We start from the raw sequence: 25,242 nt of genomic DNA on the forward strand, positions 1-25,242 counted from the left end.
TTGCTAGAAGATCTTAGTGGTTTCATGTGTGTCGAAATGTTTCATCAATTCATCATTAACTGTGCAGGGAAACGCTTTATGGAATTAGATTTGGTCCTACTGGTTTTTAATTACCCAAGTTAATGTAAATTTTATCTAGTTACATGGAGATCCCAGATTTGTAGGACTTGGCAGTTTCAAACCAGATTTCTTCTACAGCTTTCTGGCCCATGTCAAACATTTGCTGTAAGTGCTTCCACCCGGTTTTTGCAGTAATCATGAGATATTCTTCGTTCTCTGGGTATAGCTGGCAAGAGTATGCAGCTAGGACAAGTGACTGACAAAAACGACTACATACAAGCAGAAACAAAGCACTCCTCTCCACAGGTGTCAGTGGGACTACACTTTCAAACCCTGCAAGGACATGACCTCCTACTTGTATAGGAGTCTTGCTTTCAATCATCATGTACATGATGGTGATCGCCACTTCAAACACATAGTAGCCATAGCTCATGTCATCAAAATCTAAGATCCCAGACACTTGATATACGGCATCTTCAAAGGCTGACTTGCTGGACTCTATTAAAATGTTATGGTCGTTAAGATCTCCATGATTGATACCTGAAAGGAGAAAAATCAAGCCAAGTAAAAACAGTTGTTTAATACCCTAGTTCATTCTTTTTCCTTTTCTCTTTCTCAGGTATGGACATTCAAATAATTTGATGAGCAATCAGAGATAAAGAGCTAAACCCTCTTTTTCTTGAAATAAAATAACTTTCTCTGAAAAGGATAAAAGCAGTTAATTTTGGTAGTTGTTTTTGCTTTTGCTTCTCATCTGTACAAGGCCAGAAGATAGAGACTGTGGTCATTGCAAAGACCTGACTTTGGCTATGAGACAAGTAAAAGGAAAAGAACTGTGTGTGTATACACACATACACCTACATGAGTGTGTATTTTTATATATATACACATACATATACATATTATTATAAGAAACAAAGAGTCCTAGAATGGACCAGATGTACCTTTATTTTAACCTAGGATTTCTAAAAGAAATTTCTGATGATGAGGTAATTCTGAATTTCCCTGGTCTTTTGATTACTGGAACAGGTGGTGTTATTTTAAGTCTGTACCACTCAAAGTGAGGGGCCTGTGGCTAGTGCTGGCCCACAAACTGTTATTAGTTTGCTTGAGATAAAAACAGAAATTGAGACTGTTTAATTTCATAGTGATTTTTCATCAAAGAGTATGACAGGGGCCTTATCTCATTAACAGTATAGACCAGTTTGGGTGTTGTCAAACTCGCATGATAAGTCATGTGTGGTGTGAGCCGTGAACTAATCTGGAACAGCAGGGCCACGCATCAGGCTGCAGAGGGTTGGGAGAAAAATCCAAACTAGTCTTTTACCATGGATAGTTTGAGATGCACTGATTTAACCTACTGAGTGAGGATTAGGAGGAGATGGGGATTCCATGCCTAATGAAGCAGTGAGTCATGTACTTTATAATAAGTACATGATATAAAGTCCATACTATTAGCTTATAAATATAATACTGATTTCTTCTATATGAATTAGGATTGTGTAAATCATGCCTAAGTGATGTAGCACAGTGGGTGGTCTGTAAAAACAATGAATATTACTGTAAACTACGTTTCTGATATTGGGATTCATCATACAATTGATGGCATGTCATAGTTTCACTGGCAATATTTTTTTTCCTTAGAGATTCACAAAGTAATTGGATATCTTGTATCAAATGATGTTTTAGAATCGATGAAATGTGTTACTTCATGAATGTAATCTGTATATGTGGGAAACTCTCTCATTTCGTTGCTTCTCTTCACATGTCCAATGGCCTATTAAGAAATGATACAGCTACTTAATCCTTAGAATAAAATGACAAAAGTTGTTGAATCTGAGAATCAACGAAAGAAAAGAAAGAGTTCTGATCAAGATGACAGAGTGAATTCATTCTTTGATAACCTCAATATACACAGCAATGATAAAAATAAAAAGAGAAAACAATAAGTATACAGCCAGCCTCAAAACCAAGATATATTTGTATACTAAAAACAGAATAGAAATGCCAAGCACAAGCAGCGCAGTGAGCAGGAATAAAGCCACAGGCTTTCTACTGCGTTCCAGATTAGCAATGTGCTTTCCCCCTTTGGGAGAAGGAACTTAAAGTGCTACCTGCTGGTTAGGAAACAGGCTCACCACATGAAGCTGGAGGCAGTGATGAGGCCCTCCCAACTCATAAAAGAATGACAAAATCTGCTACTAACCCACTGCTTAGACTACTCAGGTCCAAGGAGGCAGAAGGACAAAAATACAGCCTTGAAACCAAATGCCAAACCAGGCTTCTGTGTGAATATATTCTGTGCCTGATCATTCTAGTTACTGAAGTCTTTGGTTCAGTGTCTATAGTCAGTTTCTTGTTCTTGCTTATAGTACCTTATTTCCCTGTGTGCTAATATAGACTATATTCTCTGCCCACAAGGCAGTTACTCTAGAAAAATAATCAAGAAGAACTTTTAAAACTGAAAATATGAGTAAATTAAGAACACAGTGGTGGGTTTAAGAGATTAGACATAGCTAAAGAGAGAATCGATAAACTAGAGAATAGGTTAGAAAATTACCTCAAAGGCAGCATGTGCAGAGAAAACGATTAACACACACACACACACACACACACACACACACACGAGAATAATATACACAGAGGATTCAGTGACAAGGCCTAACATGAACTTAATTGGAATCTCAAAAGGAGAAGGAAGACAGAAAGGTTCAGAGGCAAGAATTTTCCATAAACGATGAAAGACAATGTCTGCACACAGATTTGAAAAACCTGAGTAGGTCAAGGAAAAATTTATTTTAAGAAAACATCTGAAAAGCATTTCAAAGGAGAAAAAGATAGATTGTCTTCAGAGAAGCAAGAGACTGACAGCTGGCCTCTCAGCAGCAATGGAAGCTAGAAGACAGTGGAATTCTAAAATTCTAAACCCATGAAATCTAAGATTCTATAGGCTGTGAAAATATCCTTCAGGAATGAAGACAAATTAAAACATTTTCGGCCAATCAGAGAGAGTTCACCATTAGAGAATTGCATTAAAGTAAATTCAGAAGGATGTATTTCAAGCAGGAAGAAAATAACTCCAGACAGAAGCTTTGGGGGGCTGGAAGATAAAAAGTGAATATATAAGTAAATCTAAATAAACTTGACTCTGAAACAAAAATAATAATGTCTTTTGTGGTGAAAATATAGAATTAAAATTTACTAAAACAGCAGCATATGAGTCAGGAAAGAGATAAATGGAATGAAATTATTTTGAAGTCTTTATATCAAACTTTGATAAGTTAAAGTTACATGTTAGAATTTCTAAGGTAATCATTCAAAGTATATAATTTTCAAACTCCTGGAGAGAGAGAAAAAAACACAAAAATAATTAGCACAAAAACAATTCACTTAAAAGAAGGGGGGGAGGAAAAGAAAAAATGGAAAAGATGAAAAAAAAAATCAAGAGAACAAAAATAAGATGGGATAGCTATATAATAGATGGAGTAGATATTAAGGCAAAAAACCAGAGAAATAAAGAGGGATTCTTTATATTGATAAAAGATTCAATTTCCTAGTAAGATAACAATTCTAATTTTATGCACATGTTGCCTTGAAATATACAAAGCAAAATTTGACAGAAATACAAATAAAATCAGGCAATCCGCAATCAGAGTGGGATATTTTACATACATTTTTCTTAATCATTGTTAGAACAAGCAGACAAAAGGATGTCAATAGTATAGAAAATTTAAACAACATGATTAACAAATTTGACCTACTGGACATATATATACCTTTGTACCCAACACCTACTGAATAAATTCTTTTTAGCACACAGGGACCACTTTTTAAAAAATCACCAAATGCTTCATTATAAAGTAAATCTTAACAAATTTCTAAGTACTGAAATCATATAGAGTTGCTCTGTACCACATGGTAGCCACTTGCCATAAGTTGCCTTTTAAATTAATTAAGATTAAGTAAAATTGAAAATCTAGTTCCTTAGTTGCACTACCCACATTTCAAGTGCCCAGTAGCCACACAAAAGCTATTATATTGGGCATCACAGATACAGAACATTTCCATCATTGAAGAAAATTCTACTGGACAGCACTATACAAAGTATGTTCTCTAACCATAATGCAACAGTAGATATCAACAGTAAAAGGATAACTAAACATTTCATCATACATATCTTCTATTGGTCTATATAGAGAGATAGACCAATGTTCATGGATTAGATTACTCAATCTTATAAATATAAATATACCCATTTTCTCCAAATGTATATATAGATTCAATCCAATCTAGCCAAAATCTCAATAAAATTTTTCTTTAAACATGACATGCTGATTCCAAAATTGATATGGAAATGTAAAGGACCAAAAAAATTCAAGACCCTCTTATAGAAGAACAAGAAGGTGGAAGGACGTGTTCTACAAGATACGAAGACTTAAAAAGTTAAAGAAATTAAGTGTGGTAATCTTTAGGGATGCTCACAAATATTCCAGTTATCTTCCTTCCAGGAACATGCTGGGTTGCAATGCCCTGCTTTCCCAAAAGTTGTATGTAGCTGTATGGCTTTTTTTTTTGGCCACTTACATATGAACAGCAGTAATATCACTTCAGGGAAGAAGCTTTAAGATCCAGCGTACATTCTCAGCATGCCCTGAGCTTTTGCAAAGGATATTAAGAAGGCCTCAGATATATGTACAAGCTCCAGAAACTCAAGCAACTTCAGTGCTCTACAATGACCTTGATTATTATGTGTCACTGAGCAAGAGTAGACACTAAGGCTTAGATAAAACTTTGGTTAAAATGTAAATTACGTGGACATATGTATGTGTTTCTCTTAACACAATACAAACTCTCTTTCAAGCCCTGATGGAGAACCAGAAAAACTCTTCAAGTCCTAGAGTAGTTCCTCCTATTTAACAGAAACATCAAGAACAAATTGTGACAACATTAAGAGACTCTACATTATGTAACAGTGAAAATCATAAGACAGAGAAAGAGGAGAAATTTAAAAACTAAAAATGCGATGTCCACACCTTATTTGCAGGCTTGTACATTTTCCATCATACTGCTCTTTGAAGTTCAAAAACATGCACAGAAATAGGCCCAGATAAAAAAGCACAGTAAAAGGAAATTCAACATGTCAACAAGGTTTCTTTTAAACAAATAGAAATGGGCAAATATCTTGGGCATTTTAGTTTCAATTACCCAACAAAATATCCAACCAACTTATTAGCTGAATTATCAAAAGGCCATATAGTAAGTTTTACTGGACGGCTTTCAGCCATCAGCTGAAAATAAAACGACAACATTAGGTTGTGTCAGATGTATCCATGTATGACATGATGACAAGAATGGACACAATTATTTTTACAAAACTAATGGCATAACAATGATTAGTATCAATTAGAAAGACAGACAAAATCCGGTCAGTTAGGCCAGGATCTCTTTCTACATTTATATATAAAAGGCATTAATATTTGTTCAAATTGTCCTGAAATTTCTAAACTTCCCTCCTCTTCATCCATTCCAGTTAAAGGAGTCTTTTTCTTGTATTTTCTCATCTGAGTTGAATTGGTCAGCCATGCCCTTGAAAGACTGGCTTCATGTCACTAAAGCTGTTAACTTGTTAGCACCAAAGGACAAAGAATGCTTTTGTCAGTGGTGGAGGAGACAAGATACCTTTCCATCATGCTTTGGAGTGTGAGAAGAGCTAAAGGTAACTGCTTCAAATGTGTATCCTTTCCAAGCTTCAAATGGAAGCTTATCCTCTCCCAGGGCTACCCAATAAAAATGTTTCAGAATGCTAATCCTGCACTAACAAGTTAAATCAGCTGAATAAAACAATAAAGAAGGGAAAACTTAAAAAAAAAAAAAGATCCAGTGTACAATTTACTACATTCTCTTTCTCCATAGCAATATTTCAGTTGGTGAAAGTTTCATCAGTCTAAATCCCAAAATGAGAATACACAGAGCCCCAGTCAATCCATGATAGACCTGCAGCTTGAGTTAGAACTAAACCTTTGTTATTCTAGTCCACAAGAATTGGGGAATTGTTACCGCAGCATGACGTAGCCTAGCTGATACACAGTGTGGTATGGGTGCAGAGACAGAGAAATAGACCAAGAGAGTAAAATAGAGTCCAAAAACATATTTGATTTACAACAGAGGTGGTACTAGAAAACAAAGGAAAAAACATGGCTTTTCAGTAAATGTTGGTGAGAAAATTTATCAGCCATAAGAAAAATTCACACCATATATAAAAATAAATTCCAGATGAATTATAGTCCAAAATGAAAGGCAGAAAACTAAAATGTTAGGAAGATAATAGGTAGGGAAATTTTTTTTTCACAAAACACTAACCATGCAGTAAAAGATTGATATATTTAAAACTAATAAATTAAGGATTATTCATCAAAATATATCATAAAGAGAGTGAAAAGACAAGCCACAGAATGAAACAAAATATTTGTAACACATATAACCAACCAAGGGCTTGTATCCAGAAAATATTTTGAACTTCTAAAATCGATGAGAAAAAAATCTCAATAGAAAAACAGACAAAAGACTTAAATAGGCACTTCACAAAATAATTTATGCAAATGAACAATAAATTGGGAAATGTATATTAAAACCACAATAAGTAATCATTACACACACAACAGATCAGCAAAAATTAAAATCTGATAGTACCAATGTTGTAGAGGCATAAAAATTTTATACTTGTTAGTAGCAGTACAAAGTCATACAACCACTTTGGAAAACTGTTTGGCATTATCTCGGAAGTTGAATATGCATGTGAACTCTGACCTAGCAATTCTACCCCTGAGCTCATGAAGTCACATACCCAAAGAACTCATGAACATGTATACCAAGAGACACGAGACTATTCATAGAGCACTGTTCTTAACAGACCAAACCTGGAAACAACTCAAATATCTTTGAAGAGTAGAATTGCTAAAGTGTGGTATATTTATGAATCACACACTCTACAGTAATAAAAGTTAAAATAAACTATAGCCACATGCAACAACACGGACAATCTTACAGACGTAATATTAAGAAAAAAAAAAAAAAAGGAAGACAGGTGAATATACTCTGTAGGGAGACAGAGAGTAGCAGGGAGACCAGTTAGGAGGCTACAGCAATAATCCATTTGAGAAATGATGGTATCCTGGACCAAGTGGTAGTAGTAAAGGTGGGAAAGTGGTTATAAATAGGATATTCTTTAGAACGTGACTGGATGTGAAGTGTGAGACAAAGAAAAGTCAAGCTGGTAACTTGTAGGTTTTTGGTCAGATCAACGAAGCGAATGGTGGATACCATTTCAACAGGATGAAGATGATTGGGGGGGGAAACAGCTTTGAGGGGGAAAAATATCAACTCTTTTTTTTCTTTTTTACCAAGTTACATTGTGTTTATACAAAGTGCTATTGGACTGAACCGTGTCTGCCCCCGCCCCTTGCCCTCGCTCCCTGCAGATCACATGTTGAAGCCCTAACCCTCAGTGTAACGGTATTTGGAGATGAGACCTTCGAGAAAGAATTAGGTTTAGAGGAGGTCCTGAGGGTGGGGTCTTCAGGACGGCATTGGTGTCTTCATGAGGAGAGGTACCAGAGAGCTTGCTGGATCCCTCTCTGCCATGTGAGGAGGACACAGAGAGGAGAGAGTCCTCACCAGAATCTGACCATGCTGGAACCCTGATCTCAGACATCAAATCTCTAAAGCTATAAGAAACACATTTTTGTTGTTTAAGCAGCCCAGTCTTTGGTGTTTTTTAATGGCAGCTTGAGCTCTATTATAGAAAGCAGAGGACAAAAAGGATGTGCACTACCTATCCTCGGTTTTGCTAGAAATGCCCCTCAGTTCCGTGCCCTCTGACCAGTACTTCATGCTGGGTCAGAAGGCTCGTTACACCCTAAAGAAATTGTTGTGCATGTACATAAGGAGATATGCCCTAGCATGTTCATTGCAGCATCATTTAAATAGGAAAAAAAAGAAGGAACGAACTAAAATTCCATTAACAAGAGAATAGACCCCCAAAATTACATTCAAATAAATTATGATACATGTACACACACACACACACACACACACAATGGAATATTATTCAGCAGTTAAAAACTAATCAACTAAATGAACTAGAGCTACACATATTAAATGGAACAATCTGAAAAACATAATGTTGAATAAAAAAAGCAGGTTGCAGAATGATAATATACAGTGTGATGCCATTTATCTAAAGTTTGAAAGTATGCAAAATACTACTATAGGTAACTTATGAATACATACATATGTAGTAATATTACAACATGTATGCAATTTTAGTAAGGAGGGTAGAGGTAGAATCATGTAAAGTTTAGAGGGGGCTTCAAATGTAGCAATTTTAAGGGAAATGAAAGTATTATTCTTTAAAAGCAACAGGAACAAATATGACACAGTTTTAAGATTTGGTAAAGCTAAGCTGTACCTCCATACTTTTGTGATGCTTTGAAATTTGACAATTTAAAAATCAAGAAAAATACTCATCTGATTGGGGGGATACTCACATTCTCGAAAATGACTTAATTTGGTCATTACTTCATCCTTGAACAGCTGAATGACCTGTTTGACAATCTCTCGATTCTGATTCTGGCCCAAGGCATACAGGTATTTCTCCAGAAGAGGAACATTTTTCAGATTCCAGATGAAGTTCTCCCGATGAAGACTACTTAACTTTGGGTGATGGAATTTCTATATCAAAAGCAAAGAAACTCTTAGACTCTTGACAGTGCAACCACTCTCGAGAGGTCTGGTCTGCACCCTCCAAAGGGTGGGCTGGGTGAGCCTTAGGGAGAGAGCTGGCATTCTCTCATGGTCACTGACGTACTCCATTTACCTTAATCCACAAAGTGGTAATAATGTCATATATCTCTACAGGATCTCACAGTTTTGAGAGCACATTCCCATCTCCCCCAATCCTCACAATTGGAAGAAGATAGGTATCACTATCTATGGCTTACCAAAGGAACAGAGGTAGCTCTAAAGAATTCTGCCCCGGGCCCCCATTCCTTCTCTGCCTTCATCTTCGATAACTTTTTCTCACTCTCCTCCAACCACACTGACACTGGCTTCCCTGCTGTTCAAGGAACAAGCCAAGCACGGTCCCACCCTTTTACATTTGCTGTTTCCTCCTCCTGGGGATCCCAGGGAGCCATATGGTTAGTGCCCTCATTCCCACCAGTTCTTTACTCAAAAATCACCTTCTGGGGGAGGACTCCCCGACCACTCCATCTAAAATTTCAACCTTCTTGGGACTTCCCTGGTGGCACAGTGGTTAAGAATCTGCCTGCCAACGCAGGGGACACGGGTTTGAGCCCTGGTCCGGGAAGATCCCACATGTTGCGGAGGAACTCAGCCCGTGCGCCCCAACTACTGAGTCTTTGCTCTAGAGCCCGCGAGCCACAACTATTGAAGCCTGTGTGCCTAGAGCCCGAGCTCCACAACAAGAGAAGCCACTGCAATGAGAAGCCCACGCACCACAACAAAGAATAGCCCCCACTCTCTGCAACTAGAGAAAGCCTGTGCACAGCAACAAAGACCCAATGCAGCCATAAATAAATATTTTTAAAAATGAAAAAAAATAAAATTTCAACCTTCTTTCCAATATTTCATATCCCTCTTCTCTGCTTATTTTTTTTCTTAAGCATTTAGCACAAATTGCTGTCTAACAGTCACCATGATTCCCTTACTAACCTTGCAATTCTTGCTAGAACATAAGCTCCACGAGGAGCAGGAGCTTGCTTTTGGTCTGTTTTGTTCACTACTGTATCCCCACATCTAGAACAGTGCCTGGCACATAGAGAGCACTGCTCAAGCAATATCTTCTGAATAAATGAATGTTCTTAGCATAGAAAATTCTAGAATTGGAACAGCCTTTAGACGTTGACCACTCTAAAGTTCTAAATGACTTTGACCATCAAAGCACACATGGGGAAAAGTTCAGAGATGGGTGACGAGTTGCCACTATGGGGCTGAGGGAGGACCTGGGTCTGTGGACTCCAGTCCAGACCTCTTTCATGCAGTGAGTGCCCGAAGGGGCCTTGGTGGCCACCCTGTGGATACCTTTCAAAATTTTTTGACCATGACTCACAGTAAGAAATACATTTTACATCACAACCTGGTATACAGGCAACGTACACCTAGGGAAAAAAAAGTTTCTATAACAATACTTACAGCCTTACATACAATGTATTCTGAGACTTTTCACTTTATTCTATTTCTTTAAAAATGTTCCTCTACATTGATTTTAACACCCATTCTCATGACCCAGAGTTTGAAAACCTCCCTGTTTTCAATGCTCCTGTTACCATTATCATGTCCCTTGCTAAGTGGTCATTTAGCCTCTGCTTGAATACTTCCTGCAGGAGGTACTTTTTACCCTTATTGAGATGGCTCTGTGTTCTTCCTTTTGCTGAGCTAAAATCTGCCTCTCCTGTAGTGTCCATGCTGCAGATTCCAACGGTGACCTCTGGGGCCACCTGGAACAGGATTAGTTCTCTCCCACATGACTGTCCTCCAGATATCTGAAGACAGCACTCCTGCCCCTCAGTCTCTTCTGCAGAGTATACCTTTCTAGTTCCTTCGATTCTTCCTCATATGACATGGTTTTGAATCTCTTGACCACTGATGTGTTAAATATCTCTGTGGATCATAAAAATACTCTGCATAGTAAGTACTGAAAACACTGTTAGGAGTTGTGACTTCTGGGGAGTACAACTGGAAAGGAACTAATAATGAAGACGATGGCAGAGAGAAAAAAGGTTCATTTTACACTTTTCAGTACTGCTTGATATTTTTACCATGTGCATATATAACTTTTATTCTTAAAGAAAGCAAAATATAACACTCCTGTTGGGTTTCCAATGGAGAAACAGTCCACTCAGGGAAGGCTCTGAGTCTGTTTCTAAAATGGTAGCACTGTTATCCTGTGCATCCCACTCTGGTATGGAGTAGTGGGAAGAATACTTGGGATCTGGACTTGGAATCAGACAGATCTAGGTTTCAAGTGGCTTAATCACTTAATATCTCAGATCTTAGTTTCCTTAACAGTAAGATCAGAGTATCAATACCAACCTCACAGGGAATGTAAATTGGTGCAGCCACTATGAAAAACAGTATGGCAGTTCCTCAGAAAACTAAAGAGTTGCCATACGATCCAGCAATCTCACTCCTGGGCACATACCCAGACAAAACTGTAACTTGAAAAGATACATGCACCCTTATGTTCATAGCAGCACTATTTACAATAGCCAAGACATGGAAGCAGCCTAATGTCCATCAACAGATGAATGAATAAGGAAGATGTGGTACATGTATACAATGGAATATTACTTAGCCATGAAAGGAATAAAATAATGCCATTTGCACCAACATGAATGGACCTAGATATTATCACACTAGGTGAAATAAGTCAGAAAGAGAAAGACAAATACCATGCGATATCACTTACATGTGGAATCTAACATATGACACAAGTGAACTTATTTACAAAACATAAACTGACTCACAAATACAGAGGACAGACTTGTGGTTGCCAAGGGGAAGGGGAGGTTGGGCAGAGAAGGATTGGGACTTTGGGATTAGCAGATGCAAACTATTACATAAACATCAAGGTCCTACTGTATAGCACAGGGAACTAACTATATTCAATATCCTGTAATAAACCATAATGGAAAAGAACATGAAAAAGAATATATATGTATATGTATAACTGAATCACGTTGCTATACAGCAGAAATTAACACAACATTGTAAATCAACTATACTTCAATAAAATAAATTAAAAAAAATACTAACTTCATAGTCATCTGTTGACAAACTAAGACATGAAATAAAGATTTCATATATAATAGGTTCTCAATAAATGTCTGTTGAATGTGAATATTGCAGCTGATGTGCCTGACTTCTCTGGCTTTTCTATCCTTTGGCTCCTTGGCACACCAACCTTTTTTCTTTTTTTAATTAATTAATTAATCTATTTATTTATTTTGGCTCCATTGCATCTTTGTTGCTGCGTGTGGGCTTTCTCTGTTGTGGCAAGCAGGGGCTACTCTTCATTGCCGTGCACTGGCTTCTCAGTGTGGTGACTTCTCTTGTCGTGGAGCACAGGCTCCAGATGCATGGGCTTCAGTAGTTGGGGCTTGTAGGCTCTAGAGTTCAGGCTCAGTAGTTGTGGCACACAAGCTTAGTTGTGGAATCTTCCTGTGGCATGTGGGATCTTCCTGGACCAGGGATGGAACCCATGTCCCCTGCATTGGAAGGTGGATTCTTAACCACTGCATCACCAGGGAAGTCCCCCAACCTGAGTTTCTGACAGTTTAATCATTACCCTTTATTAGTCTATCTAAGCCTACCTCTTGTCAGCTTCATCACTCTACCTCTCACCCCGATTCTCATTTCTCAAGCACCCTGTTCCTCTGCTACAAAGCTCTGACCACACACGTAGGCATGCCCTATATTTCCTTCTTTCCTATACTTAATTGAATCTCCTGAAATTGACCTTCAGCCCATCTGGGAACCAAGCAGCAACCAAATTCCAGTACAGATCAGTTGGCCCCTTCACTTGTGAACACCTCACTTCTGGCAACAACCACCCACAGGGCTCCTTGCACTGGGCCCCCAGGCCTGCCTGGATGCTGGAAGGTTCAGTGGCCCAGGGACATCCCCAGCAGAGCAGTCACAGCCTCTGCCGCACCTATGGGATTAAAGTTCTGCACCTGTGTGGTATCTTGTGCAGACTCTGTGGTTCCTAGCACTTATACAAAAGCTAAGCACTTACCACCTGCGAAGGCATGGGGTGAGGTTAGGTGAGGGGATGAGCAATGGGAATGAAGCATGATAAAATGCATCATAATACCTAGTGAGGGATGCTCCTCTTGGTTTCCTCTAGAACCCCCCTGTCCCCTGTGAGACAACAGGTGGTTAACTACACAGCAGAACCCACTGTCAGCAATGATGTGGTGCAATCTTCCCCTAAGAACTGTATGTGCCATTTCAGAATTTAGAGGTAAATGTTGGAATCTTAACGGCAACAGGCATTTTAATGAAGGCCACAGGTAACGAAGAAGGAAAGGTCAATGATAAAGAACGTTTATGTAACAGATGCTCATTTCAACGGCTCATTTCCTAGATTTGATTCTGAGGATGATAGACTTTCCTGAGCATCCCTATCAGTTCAAAGGTTTTTCTACATAAAAGTAACATGTGAAGAAAATTTCCTAAATGTACACTTAATTAGGAGAGCCTATTTTAATCCAAATTACATTAATATTCAGAAATTGATGTTCTTAATGAATGACCACAAATGGATTTGCCCCAAATTAATTGAAAACTATTACGACAGAAATGCTTAAACATTTACTACTCAAACCCTCAGTAAATATCTGTTGAATAAATAAATAGAGTGTGAGGTGAAATGGCAATTATTGTCAACATAGAGAAACGTCTGTCAGTTGACAAACATTTACTGAGCACTAACTATGGTACAGTGTGGTCTCGGACTCACAGAATGCATAGTTGAGTGACTCAGTTTGGGGTGATGGGATTACTATTAACTTTAAATATTTTTGTTTTTGTGTTTTTATCTGGCTTTAATGAGTCACTGAAAGGGCTTTTAATCACAAAAAAGGGCTATTTCTTTTTTTAAATTTAATTTATTTTTTGGCTGCGTTGGATTTTTCGTTGCTGCATGCAGGCTTTCTCTAATTGCTGTGAGCAGGGGCTACTCTTTGTTGTGGTGCGCTGGCTTTTCACTGTGGTGGCTTCTTATTGTGCAGCATGGGCTCTAGGTGTGCAGGCTTCAGTAGTTGTGGCATGTGGGCTCAGTAGTTGTGACACATGGGGCTTAGTTGCTCCGTGGCATGTGGCATCTTCCCGGACCAGGGATTGAACCCATGTTCCCTGCATTGGCAGGTGGATTCTTAACCACTGTGCCACCAGGGAGGTCCAAAAAAGGGTTATTTCTATTTGGGGATAAAAAGATAAATAAATACTAAATATCTCAAGTGTAATATAGATTTCAGTTTCTGGCCATGAGGGAGTAACAGGGTTTACCCTCCTGGTTGAAACACTGGACAAAATATATAAAACAGTAGTTTTAAAGTTACTAGACATCAGGCAATGAAGGACAGGGATCCCTGAGAGATGGAGAACAAGCGAGGTGGGTTTGTCCCGGATGGCAGCCTTGATAGAGGCGGAAGTGCAGGGAAGGAAGACCCAGGCAGACCCCAGGGAACTCTCTGAGTTCAGGAGGCAGAGCATCTAGGAAGACCAAAGCTTCTAGAGTTTGCAGGGTACAGACCAGAAAACAGGTTGCTACAAGAGAGAGAGAACTTTAGAGATCTGCAGAATGTCCCCCTAGAAATTTAGCAAATCAGTGTATGATCAGTGTATGAGTATGAAGAAGCTACTCAAAGCTGGGGAAAGAACCACCTGAAAGGATTAGAGGGAATAGTACCTGGATACACCGGGTCAGGAACAGTGCCTGTTCCTACCAGTCATACTCATAGTTCACGGGACACTGGATAGAGAACTCAGAAGCGTCTTGCATTAACAGTGGGGAATAACTGTCCTCAGACTGAACCCAGCCCTGGTCCCACCCATCAAGTATTAAAAGCGAGACGCGAAAGTACCAAACTGCTTCTAAGTAACTTAACTGCATCCACTCAAGGAAGCTCAATGAACACCAAGCATGAGAAACATGACCAAAACCATACCAAGACATATCATGATCAAATTGCTCAAAAGCAGAGAGAGAGGAAATCTTAAGGACACACACACACAGGACATAATTATGTTTAGAGGAACAATCTCATAGCAGGTTTCTTGTCAGAGACAATGCAAGAGAAGAAAGTAGTGCAATGTGTTTAAAGCACATTGGAAAAGACAGTCAACCTAGAAGTTTATGTCCAATGAAAATATCTTTCAAAAAACAAAGACATATGAAGGCTGAAAAAATTCACTGCCAGCAGCCCCACATGCAAGAAATGTTAAAGGAAGTCTTTAGGTAGAAGGAAATAATATGGATCTACAAAAAGTATGACAAGTACTGGAAAAGGTAACCACATAGGCAAATATTGGGTTGGCCAAAAAAGTTTGTTCTGGCCAACCCAATATATCATTTTTTTCCTAATTAAATCTTTTTAGAAGATAATTGAAAGTTTAAACAAAAATAATAACACTGTATAAGTAATAAGTATGACAACAATAGAATAAATACAGGAAGGAAGAAACAGAAGTATACTATACCAGGTGCATATAACCATACATGAAGTGATATAACTTGAAGATATGAAGATAGACCGTGGTAAGTTAAAGATGGAGTCTACAAACCCTAAAGTAACCATAAAATAAACAGTTATAGCTAATAAGCCAACAAAGGAGATTAAATGAAATCATAAAAAATATACAAAACAAAAGAAGGCAGAAAAAAAAGCAAATTAGAAGATAAAGAATAGATGTGACAAACAGAAAACATATCAAGATGATAGGCTTAAATGTAACCATATAAAAAATCATATTCGGGGCTTCTGAGGTGGCGCAGTGGTTGAGAATCTGCCTGCCAATGCAGGGGACACGAGTTCGATCCCTGCTCCAGGAAGATCCCACATGCCATGGAGCAACTAAGCCCGTGCGTCACAACTATTGAGACTGTGCTTTAGAGCCCATGAGCCACAACTACTGAGCCCATGTGCTGCAACTACTGAAGCCCACGTGCCTAGAGTCCGTGTTCCACAACAAGAGAAGCCACGGCAATGAGGAGCCCGTGCACCACAACGAAGAGTAGCCCCCACTCACCGCAACTAAAAGAAAGCCCGCACACAGCAAAAAAGACCAACACAGCCAGTAAAATAAATAAATAAATGAATTTATTAAAAAAAAATCATATTCAATGTAAATGGTCTATACATCCCAACTGGAGGGCACAGATGATCAGATTGGATAAAAAAGCAAGACATACATATGCTGCCTACAAGAAACACATTTCTACCATAAAGTAGCAAAGAGTTTATTTCCCTCACCCCAGATTATAGAGAATAAAAAAATCTTCTAAAGCTTATTGTTAAAGCGTTCTCAGCCCTGTCTCATCTCTCACTTAACTCTTCTTAAGGCTCTGCCTTACTCTTTTCTCTAAAGCACCAACCAGACAAAAAAGAAACTGGACAGAATCAAGGAGTGGGAGCAGGCAGGCAGATCTCATCGGGCACTAATAGAGCACGTGTGAAATGCATAGAGGCTGATCTGCTTTCCTGTAGGGCAGGAAGCCTTAGCTTCCACAGAGCTCAACACCTTCTAGACCCATCTCTATTGCCCCCCTTCCCGTCCCTCCAGTCCTTTGCTCGAGGCTGTGGAGGTGACCACATGCTTGCTACCAGGGGAGAACCCTGCCTACTTCAGAATGGAGTTGTGTCCCAGCAGACCCAGGTTAGAATCCATGTGCTGCTCAGCCCTTTCCTCTCCCACACCCTTCACATTAAATCAGTCCCCAAATTTGGGTGGCTCTGCCTCCTAAATATATCTTGAAACTTTTCTTGGTTCAAGCCCTCAATCAGCTTTTTCCTGATTACTGCATCAGCTTCCTACATGCATTCCCTGCCTCCATTCTGGCTTGCTGCCAATCTATCCATCATATTGGCCCGCAGAGGGCTATAAATTAGAATTTTTTTCCATTTAAAAACCCTCCAAGTCTCCCTACTGTCCAAGCAAATAAGACAAAGTCCAAACTCCTTAGTGTCATATATGATAACATATTTTATAACCTGACTCCACCCTATGTTTCCAACTTGATCCCCTGTCTCTCTCAGGTTTAACCCCTATACTCCAGCCACACTGACTTATTCGAGGTTCTGGAACATGGTGATTGTACTGCCATGACTTTTTGCATGCTCTTTCCTTTCACCAAACGCCCTTCCTCCTTTTCTCTGACTGACTGGATCGAAACTTTTAAGAACAAGCTCGTAAGTAATTTTTAAATTAAAAACAATTTTTTAATGAAGCCATCCTTGAATATCTACTATGAGTTTGACACTGCTAGAGACCAAGGATAAAAGACAAATAATAAAGATCTAGACAAATTTCTCATGAAGGTCATTGGTTCTTACGTAGCATATGCAACAGAAAGCACAAGCAACAAAATTACAATACCAAACGTGGCAGACTGTTACCCTGACAGCCCCCTATGAACCATGTCCCGCTGTTTGCATGCCCTGTGTAGCTTCTCCTGGTTGACTTTGAGATTAGACATGTCATTTGCTTTGGCCAATGGAACACGAGCTAGCATGATTCAAGCAGAGGCTCGATGAGCATCTGTACACTGGGGCTTGTCCTCTTGGCACTCTCTCGGAAGCCAGAAGCCGTGTTGTAAGGATGCTCAAGGCCATCCTGGAGGATGAGACACCATGCGAAGAGAAGAGGACACATGGAGAGGATCTGAAGCACCGCAGCTGAACTCCCAGCTGAATATAGCTGCATGAGTAACCCCAATTAACACCAAGAAGAGCAGAGGGGCCAGTCACCCACAGAATCATGTGGGTTGACAAGAATTCTGTGGGTTGACAAGATGTACAAGTTCTGATGGAGCAAAGAGAAAGAAGTGATCCTCTTTGTACAGCCTGGCAAGAGAAAGAAGGGGCCAGGGAAGATTTCACAGAGGAGGTGATGCCTGAGCTGTGTGTCGAAGGATAAGTAGGACTTTTGCAGAGCAGGGGAAAAGGTATTACAGTTGAGAAGATGGCATATGCAGAGGCACAGATGCATGAAACAGAAAGGCATATTCAGGGAATGACGGGAAATTCTATTCTGGTGGTGAGAGACGCATGAAAGGGGAGACACGGACAATGAGATTGAGGGGGCAGAGGCAGAGATGAGGCCACACAGGGCCTTGTCTGAAAGAAACACTGAGGACCTTGGCCTTTACTTTGAAAGCAGTGAGAAGCCACTGAAAGGTTTTCACTATGGAACTAACATGTTCAGATCCGTAATTTTAAAAAGTAACTCTGGACTGGTGTAATGAATAAATTGAAGGAGAAAAAGACCTGAATGCAGGAAGGGATAGTTGAGGCAGGAGTGGAAAGAAGAAGAGGGATTGTAGAGACATTTGAGGAGTAGACTGGCTAGGACTTAATGAGTAACTGGAAGTGTTTTGCTCAAAAAAACTGTTTACTTTGTCAAGTGTCTATCTGCCCCCCTCAAACACACTCCTCTAGGACAGGGGAATCCTTACCTTTCCCTCAGTGCCTGGCATAGAAGAGGTACTTAGTGAACGTTTGTTGATTAAATGAAGATGTTTTGAGGGTAGGTCTGGAAAAATATTTGTCAAACAAGGTATCATTTCTACAGGACAACAATATCCTCAACACAAATCATTTCAACCATTTGTGACATAGCTATTGCTTCATATAGAGGTCTGGCTGATTACGTCTTTTCTGGATGAAAACTTCAGGTTTTAATTTGTGAACACAGACTGTTTTCAGTGAGCAGTATACAGAATACCATGAATTTCTAAAGATGTAGGAAATCTCACCAGTACACTAGTAAAGTACAGACCTGGGCAGAAAGAAATCCTACTGTCATAAAATTTATGCATCTACTACCCTACTTGCTTCCTAACACATTAGAGGCACCATGTAAAAAGAGAGTCTGACCCTAGGTGTATTTAAAATAAAATAAATCAAAACCAACAAATTAGAAATTCTTATAAGCAAAATAAAACCCCAAATCTTACCTCCAGTATTTGATCCAATTTGGCAGCTACCCTTCCAATTTCATATAACAGCTGGGGGCTGATGGGAATCTCAGCTATGGGTCTTCCTGGGAGATAAGTCAGCAGCCTCACCAAGTAGCTTTTGATTTCGGAGCCGCTATCTAGATGGACGGAAGTACATATCCTGTCAACTATTCTTGAAAAAAAAAAAAAGATTAGGAGCTCTTCTGCCTTTCCAATTATTATCGCAAAGAATAATACAGAACAAGAGAAAAAAAGCGCTAACCGAGGACAAGTCAGCAGGATTCTATGAGGCAGGGCTGAATGAACCAAACAAGGGGGTAGAACAGACATTAGAACACTGGGACCAGGCATTTACATACTAACACAACTACAGCCCCAAGTCTGCCGGCCTTAGCTCTAAACATAAATTACCTACTCTGGTAAGTGAATGCCTAAAAAAACATTTTTTATAAATTTAAAATTGAGGAAGGTATGATAAAGAAATGACTGTTTCAGGATCACAGGCTTCTTTAGGGACAAATTGCTGCCTGGAGAACTCTGTTAGATATGTCTTAGTATTTAGAATTGAAAGTAACAATGCGGGCTCATTTCACAGATGAGGGCTCACAGCCTTAATAATTTAAGTTGTGTGCCCAAGGTCACATATATAGTAATTACAGAGCTGGGAGCTAAAATTCTGATTCTGTGTTCCTTCTATGAAATCACCGAAATATACAGCTGATCTGATGAATAAAAATATTTGTTTTTCTAATTAAAAATAAAAGTTCCCATAGTTTCCACATGTCCCCTAGTTGCTTATCCGTCGGATCCTTCCCAGGCAGAAGAGTTACACCAGGTCCTGGCTTTAACCACTTCTGAATCACAGCCCCAGTCTCCACTTTGGTGATGCTGTGGCTTTTCCCAATGCTGAAAAAATAACCATGTCTACACCTTGGAACGACGTACCTGTTTTTGATATTTCTACTTGTAGCCAAAATGCAGTAACGCACATGGACAGGCGATGACCGGCGGTGGTCTCTTACCTACCGACACGAGAGAGGTTATGTTGTCTCCTTTAGTACGGCACACAGAGGCTGTTGGAAATCCAGCCGCTCTCAGAAACATGATGATGTGACTCTGCACTTCAATCAGGTCTGGAGTTTTGCTAGACTCGCTGTTGCTTATTTTGAGGACATATTCATTTGGGTCATCTGTTGTGTTTTTGGTTCTTGAAATGCATACATGAAAGTTTTGGTCATCATAGCTAGGAAGTGGCTGGATCTTGGAAACTTTTAACCCAAATACCGATTCCACTAATGCAGAGGCTTGTACCTCACTGAAAGTGGGTTTGGTAAGAGTCCATGACTGCTGACCTCCTCCACTTGACATTATTTCTAAGGGGAAAAAAAAAACAACCCCAAACAAATAAACTAGACAGGGCACATATAATGAATACACTTATTTAAAAGAATTTTCTTAAGACAGACCAATAGTGTCTCCCAATACTGATTCTGTACTTCTCTAGATTATGAATTTTCACTCATAAAGTTAAAAAAAAAATCAAATGAGTATATGAGATAAAAGAGTAGATAAAAAAGTAGTGAATAAAAATTCTTGTACCATAAATGATTTCTAAACTCACCTCACAAGCAAAAGGTATGTTTCCAGAGACAGAATGAAGACCAGGAAAGCACCTTGGTATCACCAATTCCTCCACCCCTCCCAGCAACATCAACTTTATTTAAAGAGGGAAGTAAGGTCCTGAGAGGTTAAGCCTTGCCCAAAGTTACATATAAAGTTATAATGAGAACTCAGCATTCTAGACTCCTGACCCACAATTATGTCCTTTGGACTATATTACCATTAGTTTTGGTTTAAAATATAAATTCAAATACAGTTATCTTACAAAGGATTAATCTCCAAAATATATAAACAGTTCATCCAGCTCAATATCAAAAAAACAAACAACCCAATCAAAAGATGGGCAGAAGACCTAAACAGGCATTTCTCCAAAGAAGGCATATGGATGGCCAAGGGGCACATGAATAGCTGCTCAGCATCACTAATTATTAGAGAAATGCAAATCACAACTACAATGAGGTATCACCTCACACCGGTTAGAATGGGCAGCATCAGAAAATCTACAAACAGTAAATGCTGGAGAGGGTGTGGAGAAAAGGGAACCCTCTTGCACTGTTGGTGGGAACGTAAATTGATACAGTCACTATGGAGAATAGTATGGAGGTTCCTTGCAAAACTAAAAATAGAACTACCATATGACCCAGCAATCCCACTACTGGGCATATACCCAGAGAACACCATAATTCAAAAAGACACATGCACTCCAATGTTCATCGCAGCACTATTTACAATAGCCAGGACATGGAAGCAACGTAAATGTCCATCAACAGATGAATGGATAAAGAAGATGTGGTACATACATGCAATGGAATATTACTCAGCTGTAAAAAGGAACGAAATTGGGACATTTGTAGAGACATGGATGGATCTAGAGACTGTCATACTGAGCGAAGTGAGTCAGAAAAAGAAAGACAAATATCGTATATTAACACATATATGTGGACTATAGAAAAATGGTACGAATCAACCAGTTCGCAAGGTAGAAATACAGACACAGGTGTAGAGAACAAACATGTGGACACCAAGTGGGGAAAGCGGGGCAGGGGGGAGGGAATGAATTGGGAGATTGGGATTGCCATGTGTACATTACTAATAAGAAGAAAATTATCAAATTGTACACTTAAAAAAATACAGTCATCTTACTTTTCTGTGTTAAATTATAAAGATCATCATCTAGCTTACTGCACATACTTCAAAGAGTGGACTAATGTGCAAGTATTACGTGAGGCACTGTGAGAGAGAAAATGTGCTTAGAGAGTTCTGAAAAGTAAACTCATGGTCACAGATATCCCAAACAATAAAAAGCTTAAAAGCTGTTCGAAACAGGTATAAGGCAGTAAGTGATAAACTGATAGAATGCCAAAGAAAACACTGAATTAAGTATAAACCTGAAATGACTGATTTATACTGAAGTGACTGAGGTTACCTTAAATTGCAAGAATAAAATTTCTACGGCTAAGCAGAATAGGGGCTTAAAATAAAAATTAAGGTCGCTTACAAAAAGTAAAGGTGCTTCTGAGTTTATGACCTATGAAATTAATATCTACCAAAACTATGACAGAAATTCAGGGGAGAGAGAAAATACTACAGCCTAAGAATATTCTTGAGAAATTGCATTTGAACTGAGTTAGTAAATATGAGTTGGATAAAGAAGATGGGGGAGACTGTTTTCTTCCCTGGAAAATGCCACCCTCCGCTACACACTGGCATATTTCCTGAGTGTGCGTATGTGTAAAAGGCAATGTATGGCTTCTGAGTATCCTTTAGGAACCAAATACTTAAGATCCTTGCAATCTTACCTCCCCCTTTTCCCAAAATGGTTTTATTCCAGTCCTTTTTTCATACTAAATTGTAAATAATTCATAACATCTTGGGGACGGGTTGCATTTTAGTGTACAATTTTGACTGCTGTTCAAAGGATGTAGTGTTATATAAAAAGAATCTCATAAGCAGCTCGTTGCTAGAAATCAAAACAGCTGTTGCTTCTGGCAAGAAGGCGGGACAAGGGAAATTTCTGGGAGGAAACTGTTCTATATCTTGACTAGGTTTTGGTTACATGGGTGTAAACATTTGTCAAAACTTATCTTCAAACGTAAGTCAGCATAAGATCTGTGAATCTCACTGAATGTAAATTTTACCTTAAAAAAAAAAAAAAAGGCTTTGTGAGAAACTCGCTAGGACAGGTAGTGGGGGGTGGAGTCTTGGGATTTTCTCAGAGTTCCCCAAATCAGACCATATGCCCGTTAATATCTAATCACTTCAGATCTATGACAGCCAAAGTCCAACTTAGTCCAGTGAGGGGAAAGGGATAAAATTCAGGGAGGTACACTAAGGCTATCCTATGTAACCCCCTCCCTGACTCAGCCCCAAGCCTATAGCCTGATGACTCAAGTGATAAGAGTATAAACCCCAAATGCCAATCCCCTCCCCATTCCTCCTTCCCTGATCCTCCTAACCTAAGTGATTTCTCCTGCCTCTACACTTGCATAGCCCCTTGTGCTGATGGTAGGTTTCCACCACCTGTTATAGTTACTGCATTCTTGCCACTCACTTCTCATGTCTACTTTCTAACCAGGGCATTTGCTTTCAGAAGCAAATTAAGTCCTTCCGATTTTGTTTACTAAAGGCATGTTACAAAGCCTAAATGGAGTTTAAAAGAATCTTTGCACCTGAAACTTCTGGGAACCAGTAAATCCTGTCACATTGCATATGGGCTTAAGACTTTACATGGGTTTTAACATTCCTTCTGGAGATTTATAAACAGGTGTAAGGTCCATATTCAGAATGTAATATGAAGTAAAGCTTTAAATTCAAGATGAAATCCTGGAATAATTTTTCAAATCCTAAAGCATTAAAGATGTCAGGATAATTCTGAATTTGATATAAATTATAAATCCTTAAAGTTGGAAGGACTCTTAGAGGCAATTAGTGAAGGCCAATCTGCCTTCCAGTCTAGAAAATGTTTCTATAACATTCTTGAATAGGGTTTGTTAAACATCTACTTGAAGCGCCCTTGTTTGCCAAAAGCAATGTTGGCAGCTTTGGCCATCAAAAGACAGCCTGGTGTAACAAAAAGTTGGGCTCGTTAAGTGTATTTTACCAAGAGTTTTTAAAAATGAAGAAAAAAGTTGCAATGCTGGGAGAAATAAAACATATTTTATACCTAGCCTCTGAAACTTTGGACTATTCACATCTCCTCTAAAAGGGAATTGGATTAGATCATCCCTAAAAATCCCTTCTAGTGCTAACATTCTCTTTCTAAAGTTCTTTCTTTTTGATCTTAAATTTGCTCAAATTTGCCTTTTTTCTTTCTATACAAAGACTCCAAGTTATGGAACTAATGACACAGATCAAGTCAGATCCTGTAAGTAAGTAAATACAGAGAAAGAAATGTGTTAATTAGAGATGTCTGTCTTAACCAAATGTCTTTTGTATGGGTAGAGGGGGCAAGGAAGGGAACTCAAATTCTGTAGGTAGTTGATCTATATTTTCTGCCAACAGTGTTTTACTTGGCTTCTGAGAAAGTGCTCAGGAAGCAAATATTTTCCAACTTCAGGGCTTATGTCAGAATTTCAAAACCTTTGTTCTACAACCAGCGGGGGCTGGACCTTAAACTCTGCACTTTGTGTAAGGTATTCCAGGCATGAAACAGGAGTCATTCTTGATTCTTTCCTCTCCCTCACTCTCAAAGCAGTACCAAGTCTGGTAAATTCTACCTTAGCATACCTTCCAAAGCTGCCCTTCTTGTCCTGCAATTCTTTCTGCTATGTCCTTCCAAGGTTGGAGAGCAAGGATTATACCCAATAAATCGTTGTATCCCCGGCCCAGACTCTAGCCGAGAGTCTTACTAAATATTAGAGGAACTAACGAAAGAAGGATTGCCTTTACTCCATAAAGTCGGAGCCGTTTACCCTCAAAGCGGATCAGGAAACAGAAAGGCAGGGAAATCAGAACCTGTAGTTTTTCAAAGACAACAACACCGGGTGCTCTAGTGTCTTCCTCTGGGTGAGAGGGAAAGACTGGTGGGCGAGCGTGTTGCAGAGGGGTTGCTGACCCAAGAGGCAGGAAAATACTGGCGGAGGAGGGCACACTAGCCGGGTTCAGAGCGTTATTACGTTCGCGCGGTCCAGTCGAGCCCCAGACATTGTTCCCACCAGACACCTGGCCGTGAGTTCCAGGCGCCACACCTCCCCTCTGCCAGGGTCTACACACAGGTCTCGGCAGGGTTGGACCAGATAGCTTCTCAGGCGCCACTCCCCAATTTCGGGAATCTCAGCCCAGCCCGTCTGGGTTACAGGTGCGCTCCAGGGAGGAAGGTGACTTGCGCATCACCTACGCAGCGAGGTGGATCAGGGGCTGCAGGAGCCCGAGGCTCCTGACCCCTGGCCCGATTCGCATCGAACCTCCCTGCCCTCTGGGCCGGCCCCCCAGGGCGTTGTGGGGTTCCTCTCTGCTTTCCCCACGCAGCTCACCTTCAACGACCCGAGGTTCTGAGGTGACTCCCGCTCTCCAGCAGCCCTGGCCGCAGTCCTGCGCTCCCACTGCGAGGCCGCGCCTGCTGGGAGGTTGCGCCCGACTCGCAGCGCCTGGGTCCGCCCCTCCTCCGGGACCGGGAGTCCTGACTTCTGATTGGCTCCTCGAGATCCCCTGGCCGCCAATCAGCGCAGACTCTTGGAAGGCGAGGCCGGTCGGCGGCGACCTGGGCTATTCCCGCCCCGCCCCCAGCCTGAAGAAGAGCCCGAGAATAGAAATTCCGAGATCTGGCTTCGGATCTGCTTTCTGCAATCCTGCCCCGCCTT

At 39.9% G+C, this 25,242-nt stretch overlaps 1 protein-coding gene across 1 annotated transcript; it reads right to left on the reverse strand.

The window, feature by feature from the left end:
* HYKK (hydroxylysine kinase) lies at positions 1–24,985 on the reverse strand. Its single transcript, XM_057722640.1, has 5 exons — positions 24,916–24,985; positions 19,846–20,196; positions 18,821–18,960; positions 8,607–8,790; positions 1–600 (listed from the first exon to the last, which is right to left on the reverse strand). Exons 2-5 carry the CDS (start codon positions 20,189–20,191, stop codon positions 140–142), a joined length of 1,131 nt encoding a protein of 376 aa, XP_057578623.1. The 5' UTR covers positions 20,192–20,196; positions 24,916–24,985; the 3' UTR covers positions 1–139.
* Positions 24,986–25,242: the final 257 nt, after the last annotated feature.

Source organism: Hippopotamus amphibius, chromosome 2, assembly GCF_030028045.1.
Source record: "Hippopotamus amphibius kiboko isolate mHipAmp2 chromosome 2, mHipAmp2.hap2, whole genome shotgun sequence".
NCBI lineage: Eukaryota > Metazoa > Chordata > Mammalia > Artiodactyla > Hippopotamidae > Hippopotamus > Hippopotamus amphibius.

Bases quoted from the DNA above. Each gene is read 5' to 3' on its own strand.
- HYKK (XM_057722640.1), bottom strand. From the start codon at position 20,191: ATGTCAAGTGGAGGAGGTCAGCAGTCATGGACTCTTACCAAACCCACT. The intron at 18,961-19,845 runs GTAAGAGACCAC...CCGTCCATCTAG, and splicing joins AACCTCTCTCGTGTCGGTAG to ATAGCGGCTCCGAAATCAAA. The intron at 601-8,606 runs GTGAGTATCCCC...TTCTCCTTTCAG, and splicing joins ATTAAGTCATTTTCGAGAAT to GTATCAATCATGGAGATCTT.